Source organism: Struthio camelus, chromosome 10, assembly GCF_040807025.1.
Source record: "Struthio camelus isolate bStrCam1 chromosome 10, bStrCam1.hap1, whole genome shotgun sequence".
NCBI lineage: Eukaryota > Metazoa > Chordata > Aves > Struthioniformes > Struthionidae > Struthio > Struthio camelus.
The window spans coordinates 5,387,440-5,405,780 of NC_090951.1; the positions used below are offsets into that span (position 1 = coordinate 5,387,440).

At 37.4% G+C, this 18,341-nt stretch overlaps 1 protein-coding gene across 2 annotated transcripts in view; it reads right to left on the minus strand.

Annotated features, from left to right (window-relative positions):
• Positions 1–18,341, minus strand: part of CDH13 (cadherin 13) — a 505,047-nt gene that overhangs the window by 270,632 nt on the left and 216,074 nt on the right. For both annotated transcript variants that reach the window (XM_009682913.2, XM_068956075.1), the window contains exon 5: positions 135–287. In XM_009682913.2, coding sequence (XP_009681208.1) covers positions 135–287 — 153 coding nt within the window. The remainder of the gene's footprint in view (positions 1–134; positions 288–18,341) is intronic.

Genomic DNA, 18,341 nt, shown 5'->3' on the forward strand with positions numbered 1-18,341 from the left:
GGAAATTTTATAGGACAGTAGTTCTCAAGTTAGCCTTCGACGCATCCCATCTGCAGCCCTTCCAAAAGCACACGCGCGTTCGAAAAATGCATCATTAAGATAGAGGCAGAGATGCTACTGCTACGAGCACTCACCTCGTAAGTGGCGATTGCTTCTCTGTCAAGGGCTCGGGTCACGGACACTTCCCCGCTCATCTCGTTAATCCTGAAAATTCCTTTGGGGTCCTGATCTACTCCCTTACCAGAGAGTCGAAACTTTGCTCCCTCTGTCCCCTCGCTGCTGATGACCTGCACGGCAGAAATCAAAAAGTTACAGGCCACATCAGCAAACACATTAAAATCTTCTGAAGCCAATAGATGCAGTTTTAATCTTTTACCTGATGCGGAGGTGTAGTCCCTGCCAATAACACGAAGCTATAAAAAGTGGTTTCTATCATTCAGAAAACACTGGGCAATTCTTGTGCTAAATCCTGCAAAAGCTTAAGGACCAAGTCATGTCCTTAGCCAGTTACTGTCTTATCTTTATTGTCTTCCATCTCAGGATTTAAAGTTTCTATTATTCCGTTGCTACTGTACTCTGTGCCTCGAATTTGACATTTTATTTAACTCTATTTCTTTTTCCAGTTAAATTGATAAAACAGCTAGAAAGAAATGCCACAAACTTAAAAAAAAAAAATCAAAAAACAAAAAAAAACCAGAAAAACAACTTAAAAAGACATTCCACTGAATGGCATTAAACATACTTATTTCACAACAACCTTAATAATGCTGTTAATGTTAGATACCCATCAGACATTATTTTCCAGCTGGTCAGTCTTTTTCATTAGTCATCTTAAAATCATTTCAAAGAGACCACTTTTGGGTGTGCTCCCCCTCATTCCCTTCTTTCCCAGGGTTTTAAAGCAAGGGAAAAACTCCTCATAAAAATTTCTGCATATCCTGCCCAGAACTTAGCTTAGTCACTCAGCTGGACTTCCTCCATTTTCCGCGTGTGTGCATGCATGCATGGAAATTCCTTCTTACTGTCACTACTTGTTCCCCTATGTGGAAAAAAAAAAAATCCCTAAAAATCCAATTTCAAGGCTGTCTCACGTTAGTGACAGTAGTTTATGTGAACTTCCAGAGCTACACAACGTCTGTTACAAGATACATGCTTTGCAAATTTGTATTTGTACGCCAGAATCTAGAAGGATTATAAATTAATCTTGCCCTTTAAAGCCGACAGTCTTGCCAAGCCATTCCTTCCCACCGCTGGTTCGTGTTCTTTTGTTCCTATCAATTTTATATTGTTAATGTTTCCGCAGAAACATTAAGTCAAATATTTATATGCTGGTCTGAATCATAGCTCAGGAAGAGGAAGGAAAAAGTGGTATTAGAAATCTGGACCCGCTCCCATTTTGAGATAATAAATATGCAGAGAGTTTAATAATGTCCCTGAGGAAATATGTGTTTGTTGCCCTATTGCTGTGGGTTCAGCAAAGCTGGTGTGCAGATTACTGGGCAGTGAGATTTTGACTAAACCCCGTAATCATTATTCCTTTATTTTAATTACAAGATACGAAATAAAAAAATCAGAGGTTTTGGAGATAAAGTTTCAATTTTCAAACCCTTTGGGGAAGGAAGAAATTTCAAAGTAAAAAACTATTTCACCTTTCTTTTCCCCTCCTCCTAGCCACAAAAACTACTGGATGCAGTTTTCTTCTCATGTATTTTTGAGGATGTCATGACAAACCAGGGAAGCGGCTGACGCTGCAGGTGGAAAGAGGCAAACCAACTTTGTGACTTCAGGTTTTGTGATGAAACTGAAACTTCATGGCTGCTACCGGAAAGTTCCCTGGTGTTCAGTTCATTTGGGTCCGGCTCTGATATTTTTATATCGAGCCTAAAATTATGTGTTTTTCTGTGTGTGTTTCATTATGTGTTATAGAGTTTTGTTTACGATTTTACGACAACATGATCATTGCTCACTTTTGCAGGAAAAAGATGAATTGCTCTTCCTCTGCCCTGATTTCTGAGATTTACTACAAGGAAGATAAGTGCACCTTCCCATCCAATACAAGAACAGTGGTTTGAAAGGCCTCAAAGTCAGCTACAGGCCAGCATTAAAAAAAAAAAAAAGAAAAAGAAAAAAAATTCAGAGGAGTCTACAGAACAGCCCTTTCCACCACAGCCAAACACTTTCCAAATCCTTATGGCAAATTTAAGACCCAATAAAGGCCAAAAGCTCAGTCATAAAAAGCCACAGAAAAAAAGAGTAGGAGAAATCATGGACTGTATCAATACTGTGCAAAAGTAATTTATTAGACAAATCCCAGATAATCATAAACAGGTCATACTTCATACTAGATAGAAAAGCAGGGGATAATAACAACAAAAACATCCCTGCCAAACCATCTGGAAGGAAAATTTCCTCTCAACTCCAAATCTGGCAAAGAACTTAACCTTGAACTGGATAGCAAGATATCCTACTGCAAAGCCTAAAAGAGCTGCACCCCTTGAAGCTACAACACATCCCATATTTCATCGCGGCTCTAGCTGCAACCATTCTCCAACATACAGCATATAATACCAATGGAGGTGCAAGAAAGTAGAGTTTTTCTGAAAGATTGAATAGTCCATTCAGCCTATTTAAAACTTTAGGAAGTGGCCACATTCACCATGCAAGCGAGAACATGCCAACTCTTTTCTCCTATCTATCCAGGAAGAAGGAATTTCAGGATACGTCCCCACTGAATTCTGGAGCAGGGAGACGCAAAAGTCTCTCCTGTGTCCTGCTGCAGCCTTCCAAGGAGCATCCTGCCAAGCAGGAAACTCGTCGGAGCAAGGCAGGGAGCAGAACAGCAAGCTGTCCTGGAGACGAGCAGAGCATCGGTGCATCTGGGTAGTGCAGAGACTAATGCTCCATGAAGCAATAAGAAGCCCAGGTCACAGATGCTCCATGTACCACTGCATCATCTGTTCAAGAGCAATAGTAGTAACACAAGAAGTAATTTTCAGAAAGTGTGTTTTTTTTTTTTTAATGCTTATTTGGCCACAAGAGGGAGCTACATACTCCCAGGAACGGTAGGAATATAACAAGAACATTAACATCTCCTAATTAAGATGCTTATATAATGGTTGCATAGTTCAAAGAAAGTGCATTTCCCAATTTACACTAAGCTCTGTACAATGAAAATTTTAATAAAAATCAGGCTTAATTTGCCATATGGTTTGGTGCTTCAACACGAAAAAAGGAAGAACAGGAGGATTGTCTGACATCTCCTCTGGCAAGACTGTTATCCTGAAAACTGAAACAGTACTGTTCATATGAAAAATTCTTAGGTTACAATGTATTAAACTATCATGCTCTCTCAATTTACAGGCAGAGAAAAAACATGGCCAGATTTCTTCTAAAATGTTTAATTTAGGATGTCCTATTTACATTTCTAAGAAAGCAGCTTGGCTTCCACAGTTGCTACAGTCTGCAGCCTAGACAAAACACTGATATCCAAAACTCATTCGTGGCTTTGGAAACTTCACTGCCGCTTCCAATACCAAAAATTTTTGCGCCATATGAAGAGCCTATGGGCCACATATAAAGTCTCTTCATTTGTAGGAAATTGTCCAATTAAGCTAGCAGAGGTCAAAGGCAATGACTGTCTGTGGCGCAGCAGCCCACCTTGACCCTGGAACTGAACAGAGCAAACACTGTTAACGTGTAACAGAAACAGAGCCCAGCTGCATTTCACAAATAAGAGCATCTGGTGCAATAGTTTTAAATTTGGTCTTTGGTAAAATTCTGAATTCCTTTTACAACATGCTAATCTCTCCCTTGTCCATAATTTTAACAGCTACTGAAGGTGCCCGAAACATCTACAAAATCCTGACTTCAGGTTTTGATGGAAGTGTTTTTATGTGCTAATACTTGTTCAGCTTCAGCTGCCCAGTACCAGTATTGATAAGCCATCTTCAAAGATGACTCAAAATTTGGCAGTTAAATACAAATTGCAAAAAATACATTAATCGTTATTAATGAAAGCCAGGATGTCTAACTGTATCTTCAAAGATTTAGGATTCACACTCCATCTATACTACAGTTGGGATGCAGGCCTAAGCACCCTACGGGCCCACACCGTTTGGACACGAATATGCGGCTCCATCACAGGTTTGAGGTGACCTCTGGGAAATCTGAGTGTCCTGCTAGGACATAGTCTGCCCCTTAGGATAGACCCAACCACCTACCTACTGCGAATGCAGACAGGACAGGCATACCTCAACGGGCCTCACAGACTCCATATATTCCATTTTTCCTGGTAGGGGTATCACAATTTAGAAGGGCCTTGACATTACAAGGGTAGATAAGATAGACTGAGGAGATGCACACTTAGCATCCCACAATAACAAATACTTCCTTACCTAGGACCCAAAGAAACATATAGATATAGCCTTATACATAATTCACTTCCTCACCTCAGTAGGGGCTAACAACACTTTCCCATGTCAAAGATGCATTAGAAGATAAATGTATCAAAAACTTGGAAGCGAGTCATGCTAAGCTTGTCAGAAACGCATAAACAGCACCCTAGACAAACCATTTCTTTTTTTTGAAAATGGCAAAAAACATATGATTCTGCTGTACTAAAAGCCATTTCCTAGAAAACAGAATGGTGATTAGCTGGCAGGATCTGCCTTTTGCTGAGCCATGGCAAAGACATATTTAACAAGCGCTATTTTTCAGCTGACATTATGTATCCCTTCCAGCGAAACTCATTTCGGCTTTGTGATCCCTCTGCTGTTGTGGCTTTATCACAAAAGTAAATCAGAGTGCTCTCAAGAGAAGGAGAGCAATAGACAGAAGCACCCCCCCAAAAACATACTACCCCCAGAGACTTTACACTGCTGCAACTACAGCAAATCTGCCCTTAACAGCACCAATCCTGGCCAGTCTTCCTGGTTAAGACCTGTTTGCCTTAACCACTTCTACAATTTCTTAGTTCTTGACACTGTCTGAATTAGAGATGCATCATATTACTGTCAATTTTTAATTAGAAAACAATCCCACCCTCAGACAGGTATACTTGGCCCCAACTCCAGTGCAGCTCCTGGAGCGTTACACCCCGATACCCGAGTTTCAACCTGTGGGCCAGGTTTTCCATGAACACTCTATCTCCCACGACTCATTGCACCAGCAGGTGAGAAATTTATATATTCATTAGCAAGAGAGCGGTGTTTGATTTTTTTTCCTAGAATATAAACTTGTTCATGGAATACTTAAAGGTGAACTACTGCTTTTCCTTTTGTCACAGTGCTCCACAAGAGCAAAACAATGGGTTTAGTCCATTATGTAAGTGTCAGACAAACATTTAAACACACACTTCCTGTCCTGCCATACTAAAATCACATTTTGCAGCCATTTGCTCCTTCTACTTTGTCTCAAATAATCTTTCAATCAAAGCAAAACCAAAATATTCCCTTTGTTATTCAAAAGCACTAATCAACAGATACTTTTTAGTTACTGTAAGCTAACATACAAAAACTCTGGTCAGAAAGCAATTTCCATCATTTGCTGTTTTTAATAATATATTAAAACTATTGGGTCTCATGGCATCCATCTTCACTAATTAAACCCTAGACAACTACTTTAATTATGGGAACTGAATCCTACTCTTTGACAATGGGAGAATGGTCAAATTTGAGCTTAGATTTCCATCTGGATAAACGCCCACGTAGCATGTTCCTCAAAACATAACTTAAGTTAGTATGGAGCATGAACAATATTTGCAAAACTCAAGAAAACATCAGAATAAACCTTCAGCAGCCCAAGATGCTTATGCAATAGCACAAAGCAGACAATCTCACAATCCTAAATTTCAAAAATGGTTCCAGATCAGTTTTCAATCTCCAGTCTACTTGTGAGGCAAGATTTTTAAAGCTATATAAATCTCCTAGAGTATATTCTTTAACTCCAAAGCTTAAACCAGCAAGTCAATCACTCAAATTTTAATATTTGTGCTTGCAGTGGAGCGGCACTCTGAAAACCACAGGCACAAAACAAAAAGGGAAATTTGAGCTCGAATCAGAACGTACAACACTGTGACCCAATCTCCTCCGACAGCCAAGGTAAAGGAAAACAGTCAATGTCAGGGCAAATTTTTTTGCTAGTGAACTAGAAAAAAATACCTTTTGTACAATAGATATTGCTTCTGTATCATCTGCTTCAAATATTTTACTTGATGTTGACAATCCTAATAAGAATATCTATATACATTTTTCTGGAAAAAAAATATATAACGCACTTGATTTAACTCAGTAAAGAAAGCCATAACTCAAACTATTTTAACTTTAAAATCTATTTCCTGTTCAAGCTTATTCAGATTCTTTGCCTTTGCTCTATGTCAAAGCCCCAAGGGTCAGTTTTAACTGGGAGAAACATGACCGGAAAGTATTTTGTTTTTTGCACTTTAAAGTGCACGTTAAAAAGGCAGCATCTACTAGGCAGAACTACTATTACAGGAGGAGCCATTATTTCATATTTGCATTCTTTGTATTTCTTCTGGTAGACTCCATTGTGGACTACAGCAGTCTATGAATTATGGACCAAAGTTCCTCAAGCAAGAACACAAGTATTATTATCACAACAACGCATGTATAAACACTGGAAGAAACTGAAGCCTTTTGAATAGCTATATAAAATTTCTCAAGGGCTGAGTGCTAGGTGTACAAATGCCTTGAATATGGAAGCTTTTATACCAGCAGTCACAAATGTAACATGGGAATAAAAAAAAAGTTGAAACTAAAATGCATTATGAAAACAAAAAGTCATATACTGATATTCTTGAATTCATTTTGTTTTTTTTTTAAAGTATCTTAACTATGAGCTTTGTCATGAAGACGTTACCGAAAGTGTAATACTTGTGAAAATTAATGCACATACATATAGCATAGTTTCAATGCATGTTTGTTGGACTGGGAGTTGAAAACGGTGCAAATATTCTTTGCGTGAAGCAATCCAAACAAAACTCCAGAAATACTCTTATCAGGTATCACCGTTGTAATTTAAGGTGCATGCATGAAGGCAATAAAACTTGTGTTGTTTTGAAATGTAGATGGCACGTTCAAGAATCTTGCGAGTTGAGGCTATGCTTGGCATAGAGGTTACTACACCAACTACTGTTTTGTTACCTCACTGCAAATAGATTTACTTTTTTTCTTTTCCTTAGTGAAATCTTCTGAAATTTAGCAAGGTTAATAAATTACACAGACAAATATTTCAGCAAAATATGTAATGTATAGAAATGACGTGGGATATTGGAAATTGAAGAAGTCATTTCACTAACAATGCCTTTTTTTTTTTTTTTTGGAAGTCTTTTTAGAGTAATCAACCCAAACAACACATTTGATATTCGGCCAGTGATCCTGTCTAACATAATGGCTTTTGATTGCAACTATACATCGACTTTCACAAAATTCAGAGCAAATTTTTAGTATGACACACAGGTGTCCAAATGAAGCAAAGTGAATTTATGCCTGTGGAAGTCCCCAGTGCACTGGCGGACCCCTTTACCTTGAGATTCACTGCCATAGCTGCATACAGATGCAGCAGTTCCCCTTGCTGAGGCAGTTGCAGTGCTGGGCTTGCAGGCTTCACCTACTATTGCAGCAAATCCACTATTCGAGAATTTAACCACCAGAATAAGTAGCTAAAAGCAAGCATTTGCTCACCAGAGAACAACGCTATGAACACACAGAGACGTGCATTATCCTTTCTAGCAGGTAATCCTTCAGCTTTGTTTAGTTCTTAATTTATAAAAAGCAAGAAGATTCGTTACAAATAACGTTCACTTCCCTTTTTCCTAAGTAATAGCTGATTTCAGATACGTATCTGCAGACCCGGGAGTCAGTACATAACAACGTCCGTACACTGACAGCGGAGAATTTATAAACGCAGGCTTTTGTAATCTCAAAGGAAAAGCACCTAGAACCATTATTTGTTGTAGAAGGCCTGGATATTTCACTGGCTGATCTGGCCTTTCAATAGCCATTTAATCAACATAGTTTAATCGCTGCTTAAGTTACTAACTCACAACAAACCCTGTTAGCTGAATCAATTTGAGGACCACTGTCTCTGAGCGACAGCCAGCTGGAATAGCTCCAAAACTGTAGTTAGTTGTTAGGAAAAGTCTGACTCCGATTGACAATTAATAATAAATGAAGAAAATCTCAAAGATTGTCCTTGATAAAAATAAAAGGATTTTTTGGATTTATGGATCTATAATTGTGATCTAAAAAGGCAGAAATGCAGAGACGGTATTTAATGGTTTTCTAATTGCAGAGATTCAGGACATGGGACAATACACATACTATGCAACCACCACACATGGAATTAAAATTTTACAAGGAGTAGGTGAAAAAAGAATTGAACTGGTTTACAGTATTGTTTTTCAGCTATTCCACAGTGCTATCCTCAGCAAGAGCAAAGTCTTCATTTATTACTCCAGGCCATCTCTGCAGCATCCATAAGGCACTCTGATCTAACACTGAGCTGGGAGCAACACAGGAACATCAGCACTGCACTGTGCCCAAGCTAAAATACTCTGCTGACAAGGTCTAGCGAAGTCTGCCCTGGGCTACCTGGGGAATATAAGAAAAACTAGAGTCGCTTCCTCTCCCTGCAGCTACAATTACTGCCCCTGGGACTTAGCTACAAATGTTATTTTTGGATCCATGCGTGCAGCAAAGAAAGAAATCAAGATCTGGATTAAGTGGGAACTTCCAACCAGGCGGAGTAATTGGAATTGTAGAATAAGAAATTGAGGTTGCAGAGCCAACCTGAAGAACTGAACAGAAGTAGTAAAAGTGAGAAAAATGAAGCTAGCGACAATGATGCACCTCAATACACTCTTGAAAATTAAGATTCAGTTTAATTTAAAGCAATTTTTCGGAAGATTGTGTCTAATTCTATTTTGCTGTAACAAACAATCGGCCAAACTCTAACTTTTGAGAATATTTCGGAAATAAGACAAACCTGGAGGAACAGCAAATATTCTATTGAAAACATGTTAAATATTTTAAGCAAAGATATTTTAAAAAGTATTAAAAAATGAAGGGTTTTTTTATTTGGTTCCATTACATGAAATCAATGTAATTCTTCTAGATGCTTTAAGAACCTGCTTAGCACCCAATTCCCATTTGTAGCATACAACCCACAGATCTAATTATAGATTTTTCTCAGTCACTAGTTCCCTAGGAAACAAATCCATGGCTCATGCCTTGTGCATGGAAGGTCATAGTAGGAAGATAAATATTTTTCTGTGTGTAGAAACTTATCTAGAGGTCACAGGTCTGCATCTCAGCAGATGTTGGCACTTCTGTCAAGGACAGACTCCAGCTATATTTGACAGATATCTCTGACATTTAAAACTTTAATCATTTTTATCTGATAAAGCACTTAATACTTTTATTATTATCAGTGCTCTATGGTTCCTTATGCTGTAAATAAAGGATTTTAATTTGCATTTTCCAAACTCATGTAAATTCATACCAGTGGGTACATCGCACTTTTCATCTTAAAAATGACCAACAGTCATAGGACAATGCAAAACAGCTGGTAAGTAGGGAAACATTATTAGAAACACGGGGCAGAAAACTACCTTAAAGTGTTGAACGTGAAATACGATGGATCTTCTGACTTTGGCCCTCAAAGTTAACAAATAATGTCAGCACAAACAGATACAACAACTTAACCTACACGCATGTAACTGCAATGCCCTAACAAAAAGTAACAAATATTGTTACTCTACTTTTGATTTTGTTCTAATGCATTGCTGGAAAAGGGCAGGGAAAATATAATTTACTGGAAACCCAGATACGTGGGAATATGTAACTACAACAGGGGAAAAACGAGGAGTGAATTTGAGGGCGCCAGAGGGAAGCTTCGTCAGATTTATCCTCCTCATTTGCACCATAAAGGCACCCTCCAACTCCCATCCTGACCCGTCTGCAATGACTGCTTATAATGTATGTAATTAAGGCAACAGTCCTACTCACACTTCAGTCCTACAACACCTACTCACCTGACATTCAGCCTGACCTGAGGTCACAGAGAGGATTTAAGCTAAATCAGAATATCTTAAATTTGTTGCCAGGGAGAAGGAAGCCTCCACCGTCTGCAGGACTCGGGTACCACGCAGCGCCGCACGAAGGCCAAGCAGAGTCCTGCGGAGGCCTCGCTTCACGCAGCCCCAGAGCGTAACCAACGAGGTCCAACCTGTAACACCACAACACCTCCTCCTCCCTGGATAGGCAGATACCTGGATGCACAAATATTTAATTCTCGGAAATGTTTTTGGCTCCCCTATTTTGTGCTTTTCAATTGACATTCTTCTCCCACATGCTGTTTTTCATTTCCCCATCTTTGTTCCTTATTCACTTGCACAGATGCTACCAACTGTGCTATGTCCCTCTTGCTTCTTTATCCCTGATACACTGAATTCTCTTTAGCGAGAGGAGGGGGGAGGGAAAGCAGTAGGGTGAAAATGCTACCACTAGACAGCTAGCCTTAATGAGAGCTCTTAAGACAGCTAGCCTTAAATTGGCATTTCATGGCTCCATGAGGGTTACCAAGTTTGTTGCACAGAGCACAGCAGACACGATTATCCAGCCAGGGAGCACTTACACAGGTCTGGGATCTGCACAAAATGAAATGAAGAGCATCACATTCAACCAGCAAACGGATCAGCGGTTGCTGAAAGTGCATGTCCTTACAACAGCCTCGCAGGTAGCTCACTCGCCAAGGCCAGGCAGCCATGGGCAGTATCGACTCCCCTCTTCTGGGACCTTCAGATCCCTGTCTTTTATTTCCAAAGGACACCCCAGCTTTCTTTAATTGTTATTTTTCCAGATGGGGGCTGATAAGAGTTTTAATGACATCATTCCTTATTAGTCTACTTTTAATAGGAAAAACGCTAATTGAAAGTAGTTTCGTTAGCGGTTCCATAATTAACTTTACCTCTCAAAGTTTCAGATTTCGAATTTATCCAGCCCTGGTGTTCTGAACTTTTTTCTCAGTGACAGCCTTACCAACAAAGTACCATGAGATGTCTGCAGTCTCCCCATCGTGATTTGCACATTATGCTCAAGGTAATTTCTTAGGTCAATAAAAAAATGTGTTCTTTTCCCCCTTCATTCCCTTCTCCTATTTTCCCCAAAGAAAGGATCAAAATTCACAATATATATCACAAATATTAGCAACCTTACAGTTAAAAAACCAACACTATCACTATCTCGGATTTTCACTTTTATTCTTTAAAAGGGTCAATTTTTAACCTTGCTAAATGCTTTTCTCTTGCTATAAGTAGAAATGCAACGTATTAAACTACAGATTTCAACATGGAAACATCTCAGTGAAGGGACAATTAGTGATGGAGTGGCATTAGTCTCTTAAGAAGGTTTCAGATGACTATATGATCATTGCAATGCAAGCCCTACATTCTTCTATATATCACTCTTCATGCAATCATGCTAGGGAATTATGGAATCATCAAGATAAGATTAGCTACAAAGAATACATGACTTCCAGACCAATCATTGTCAAAATATAAAACATATCTTCTAAACTTGAATCTTAAACTTCTAAAACCTGGAAGCTCTCTAGATTCACGCAACAATTTAGCTGCAATAATATATGCAATAGATACACTGCATCATCTAGCATGGCAACCAAATAAAATAGTAAGCATAAGGCTCTTGTAATAATTTTTGAAAAATAAAACAGCTATTTATTGTGAACAGCTGCCTAACAGCAAGCCAGTAAAGTAACTCTAGCATGGGAATCAGATACCCAGGAAAGCCTACTCTATCTAAATAAGCTGTCCTTGCACTATAGGACTGCAAAAATGACTTTCCGAAATCCTGTAAGACTTAAACAAGAAGGCAAGTAAGTTTGAGCAACTACAAGAAAAAAAAAAATCACAATTTTGAAATAACATTGAAAAAGTAAGCATTATGAATAAACATGCATCCTCGTATGGCTGGGCCCAATACCTCATCCAAATTCTTGAATGCTGAACTTTTACTGCCTGGCTGAGGGCCTCGAGTGAACAGATGAAACAAAACAACTAGTACACGACACTCAGTTTTACCAGACATCTCTAAGTTGTTTTGTCACTTGTTAGGAAATACTAAATGCTTCAACAGACAGACATAACAGGAGCTATTTTTGCTGCGTTTACAGACAAGAAAACAATAAAGAAGTCTTAAAAGCTGTGAAAGGCATATCCAAAGTCAAAAACCACGCATCCCTGAAAACCCAGTAACTCATTTTTCCATCTCCCTCTTTTCCTTTATCGCCTTTTTATTAATGTAGTACATTTTAAAGTTAGTTTCAGCAAATGCTTCCATTTGACATTATATGACACACCTTAGCCATCCTCTAATTCAAGTTCAATAGAAAGTCTCCCATAACTTTTGTCTATTCAGGCCCTCACTACACAGGTTGTGTTTGGAGATCTAACACATAACAGAAGTGGCAGAAGCCAAAGATAAATCGTGTCATTTACTTGAAAGAAAGCTGTAACTACCTTGATATATCTGACTGCTTCTAATATGAAACAAAGTCAGTCTATCCTGAATCTAAAGCATTATAACTTTTTAAAAACTAAAATTAAGGTGTTTTAGAACTATTCAATTAAGGTATTATATATTAGTGCAATAATTTTTTTATAATAACTTTCTTAATAAAAATCGATTATAAAGACCCAAAGACAATCTGTTCACAACAATTTTACATTGTAGCTATCGCTAAACTCTATTTTTCTCTTCTCTGTCATCGGCCACACGTTAGTAAATACAGAGTAAAATGGAACAACTTGCTAGGTCTGAGCAAAACCAGTACATAAAGTAAAATTGTTACTATGGTAGCTAGAAAAGCGTAAGGGTGAATCTCCAACCCTGCTATTTCCAGTGGAGGCTTTGCCATTCATTCCATGGAAACTTTAATTCTTGCCTAGCAGTTTTCAGTACAAGATTTCTATACCTCTCGATACCACATACTAAAAATGTGGTAATTTAAGGTTACCGGCAGTTTGAAGCGCACCAGAAAACAGAATGCCTACTCTTTCCAAGGTGCTTGGCAAAAACATATAAGCTCTTTGGAACTGTATTTTTGAAAGCTACCGCTAAATTTTTAAACTCCACAAACTGACCAAATACATCACAAATTCCTAGAAACTATCATGAAATCAACGTGGTTCCATTTTACTGGCATACCTCAAGAGTTTACTTTCTCTCTATGCATACACTGTAAAAATGACTTAAGCGGTTGATAACTTTTATAAAGGCTACCAGAGATTCTCTGCCACAAAAACAGAGACGACCAAAAAATTATTCACGTTCTTTGTGTCAAGATGGCTCAATATACTTAATTCTGCACTTGCAAACCTGTTGAATTCAATTTTGCAACAAGAACCTCAATTATTCAGACTTTATTTTCTTCAGAACATAGTCACTCTGGGTTACTCTGATAACGCGTTCATCACATTTTACCATTTCCTTCTCTAGAAATACTATATGGTGAACCATAAAAATCTACTTATGCATAACATCTACGTTTTCTGTCTCAGCAAGCCAAAAGTTGCCTTCATTCTAACTGTGTCTTGTTTTATCCTTTCCTGCTATTGACACAGACATATAAATAGGTATGCATAAGCATGTGCACATATGCGTGCACAAAATTGGCCTGCGTATATACTATATAGAGATATAGTTTAATACATGTGAATGCAAGCATTAAAGTGCTTTCAGCAGTTTCACTTCAGTCTAGGGCAGTTGACAAGGGAAGTAACAGGCACCTAAAGGCTTGAAGGTGCAAGTCAAACACATGCTATTGGTTCACAGTATATTGATATGAATTATTACTTTACTTTGCTGTGCTAATCCAAACTGCATATCAAAACTTGTAGTACTGTTGGATCAGATTGTTTAACATGGAAATAAAGCACAAAGTAGTAGTAGTGTATACCCCAGATTATTAGAGGTTTTGGACTTTAGAAAAAGCCTAAGTCTGCGTAACAGGATATACATTATATAAAACTGCTAATTAATTATTCTTTTAACATACTGAGATTTATTACAATGAACTACTTATCAAATATTATCTTAAATATACCAATTGCAACTGACTCACTATAATGCCAAAGAAATATAACACTGCATTAATCTAACAGTTAATTTCAAAAGAAAATTCCAAACATTTCAGAAAATGCTCTTCTAGAAATCATCTGAAAACATGGAAACGCTGGAAAGGCAACTGCTTGCTTTTAGCTCTCATAGGCAATTATAAGATTAAAAACAAAACTTGCCGATATCTCTTTGAGAATAAATAATACGGATCATATATATCTTGCACAAATTAAGACTCTAATGAAACACAAAACGCTAACTTTGTTGAGTGATTAATTGCACTGTATTTAAACTGCTACATGGTATCTTTCATTAAGAAACTTCATGCAATAAGATCTGCCTTATTAGCTATTCAAGTTATTAATAAATCTATTAAAGTTAAGATCTTTCTATTTCTCTCAACCTACAACAGCAAAACCACTGTGTAATAGTAATGTAACAAAAAACCTACTACAGAATAACAACAAGCTACAGTTCTTATGACCAGTGGTGCCCACTCTGGCAAAGGCTGTAACATCACCAAAATATATGAAATTCAACAAATCATGGTTTAATACAAGATTGAGTAATAGCCTCTTTTCCTCAAGGATTACACAGGGTAATCCTTGGGTGTTTTAACTAATAATTATTAGAAACAGGCTTAAACTATAAACACTGTAAGAAATGTTCCCAAAATATAAGTTGACCTTTACATGAAGTTCCAGGTTGAATGCAGTAATAGTCTATCTATACTATATTCTTTTCAGAAAATAACTTTCTAAACAACCTAACAAGTGTTACTGAAGTCACGTAAAAAACATGATTCAGCTCTTTCATCAGCTTCAGAAACATTTTTCTTGGTCACTTATCTCTGTTTTTATCTCATATATGAATGAGTTTTTCGATTTTCTGTGAAACCTAGTCCATCAATACATAGCTTATGCCTTTTCACCTTCAAAAAGACAATAATTCATGATATCTAAGCCTACAGATAAAAAATAAAATTCAATCATAATCCATTAACACAACAATTACATTTTCAGACTCTCATCACCCACTATTACCAATTAAAATCTTAGCATTCAAGGAGAACCCATACAATACAAAGAACAGAAATTCTGCTCCTGAAGTTGTAAGAAAATTTCTTTTCAGAGGAAAGAACTAGAAGGTAAATATACACAAAATCCTATAACAAACACTTGGATTTAGCCCAATATTTGCTTGAAGGCAAGAAACAAAAATTCTAGACAACAGAAATAGATCAAGTCTCTCTTTTTAAAGTCCCCAGTACACTTCATAAACTTGCTAGTTAAAATTAGCCTGCAAACTTCGGAATTATCAATATTTAATACTTAACTACTAGTATTTTGCAAATATTATTTTTTCCAGAAGAAAAGAAAAGCCGTTTGTAACTAAATACAGGAAGGCTTTTCTCCCTCTCCCTCCACCTGTAACAGTATTGTCTTTTCTCCCTGTGAAAAATAAGATGCTTACGATAACATTGTTCAAAGTCAAGAAATACAATTTAAGGAAGCTACCAGTAAGATTTTGAAAAAGTTTGAGTTGTTAAATTATTAAACTGTTAGATACACCAAAGTTTGGTTGATAGCAGCTATGAATTCTACATTTTGCAGAATATAAATGTAGCCCTTAGTATGGAAAAAAATCTGTTTAACACTTTAGTCAAGCGAGCAGAAAAAAGAATACGGAAAGATTCAAAATCCAAAAGTCTTCACACTGAATAAACCACAGCTGAAAAAGAAAAGCAGAATATTTGCTTAAAGTACTCCATGCATTAAAAAGAAATTCTCCCTCTTGTAGCAAGGGGATCGTGTTTCTAGTGGGGCTTAGAACTCGAGGAGGTTCTGCTGCATCCGACTAGAACAAGATGAAGCAATTTTAAACTTGTCTTAAATAAGCTGTTCAAAATTGCCTACTAGGAAGTATCCGGTCTAGCGTGGCCCCGCTACTGTAAGAGATAACGCCAGCTTCCAGGTGAACAAAGCTACCTTGAACCGTGCTCTGGGAATCACTGGCACAACGGGTCCCAGGAGGTAGTTGCACACCAAGAATGATATAGCTGCTGCAGCAACCTTTAGACGGCTCCGATGTGCCTGCAGGGCTTACCGTTTCCAGGCAGCCAGCAACGGGAGGTTGATGCTAGAGTCTGGAAGGTGCTTTGCACCAAGTAAACTGCTTTTTTTCTGGTTCCCTTAATTCTCTGATATCAGTGTTCTATTACGTTATGCTTAACAAACACGTAAATCATCCTAAAATGATGGAATTTCAATAGAAATAAAATAGAAATGTAGGTAAACAAATAGAAATTTAGCTAAAATACCATTTTCAATTGACGAAACAAACAATCCAACAAGGACGTGCTCCACCTATGCTGCGTAAAGAGAGGATTCAGCTGTACTTTGTAACTACAGTCCCATCACATCATTAGAAACCAAATACGAACGTTCAGGATTTAGAAATAGCCACAGCTATTCTGGGCCTTGGTTTTCTATCCTGTACAAAGCACAGCCAATAAGGAAGCCTTGTATTTACAGCCATAACCGAGCATTGGCTCACTCCTGATACAGAGAAATAGAATCCACACCTAAAAGGAAAACAGGATTTAACTTCAAGGCTATTTTCATTTCATACTAACTGCTTCTTTCTGACACTAATCAACATTATTAAATGATAATCCGTAATGATCCACGGCCATATTGACTTCAATTATATAGGTGTAAATCAAAAATATACTCAGGCTTCACAGGCGTTTCTTCAACTCAACACCTTTTTAACACATAGCACTATCTGTACTTGATCACTTTATATAGGTTTAGATTTCTACTCTATTCATACGATTTAGAACTAACAAAAGGGTCAGCCACTATTTCTTATCAAATAGATTGTTTTCTCACTCATTTAAACAGCAGTTATAGAATGACCAAAACATTTAATAACAACAAATATAAAGTATGTTATTCGTAATACTGCATCTGGTTTTAATACTACTATATATACAATATAGTAATATTCAAATTGCACGTTCAGGCAAAAAGAACAGGACTTATTTAGAATGAGTGTCACACAAAAGTAGAATCAAAATATTTGGAGATTCTCTGAATAATTTGCAGAAATAAATCGTAATGAAGGTGCAAGAGTGTATCCAGCTTCACAGAGAATTCAGAAGTATACTTAAAGGATATGTAATTTTTTTTTTTCTAATTTAAGGGAACGTAAGTCTGAGAAACAAACTGTAGTTTGTAGTAGACAAGAAACGAGGTAAAACAAACCTTTAGCTTAATGAAGCAGGTTAGTTTCCCCAGGATCAGACTTTATTCTTTAATTTTTACTGAAAATTAAAGCTGCAGGCATAGCACGAAAATTCTCAAATAAAGTTAAAAAAAAAAAGATTTAATGGTATTAGTAACTCTACTTATTTTTTTGCAAGTTAGTCAACAGTACATCATAGACTTAAAAAATAATTTAAATATTTTTATTAATAGTGAAAATTATCTTAATATCTATGTTTCTATGGCTACATTCAGAATGTACCTGTAGAAGTAGAATACAGAAAGATCTTAAGGCAATCCTGGGGTTATCAACCAGTGCAGAGAGCACAGAGGGTTTCAGAATTGATACATAGGAAGAACAGCCAAGTCTTTTCAATTATAAATCATTCATCTCAACTTCAGCCAGAGCAATCAACGGACAAGAAAACAGATTTCCCTTCAATTAGGATTGCTTCTGCAGATCTGCCATCTCGGCCTGTCTTGGAAACTTGACGTTGACAATTCAGTACATCAGCCTTAAACTAAATTTACTGATCAGTAGCCAGTAAACTTAGTAAATCTAACCATGGCACGCTGTATTCAGAAAGGTAAACCTATAAAAACTTCACTTTAGGCAGCTAAAACAATGCTTATGTTCCCATTACAACCATAAGTCCGATGATCTGTGGCTTGATTATGATATTGTCATATTACAGTTTTTCTCCAAAAATAAGGAACCGCAAGTATTTTAAAGCACTACCTTTGATGTATCTCTTACCACATCCTAATAAAAACATAGCTAGCGTACTGGGGTACTCAATGGACGTCAGAGAGTATACTGTTTTTTACTGAACGCGATATACTACAGCCCCCTCGCTCCCGTAACCCACGCAGCACGAGCCTGTCCCTGCTTCCAGGAGAAGACATACCTACACAA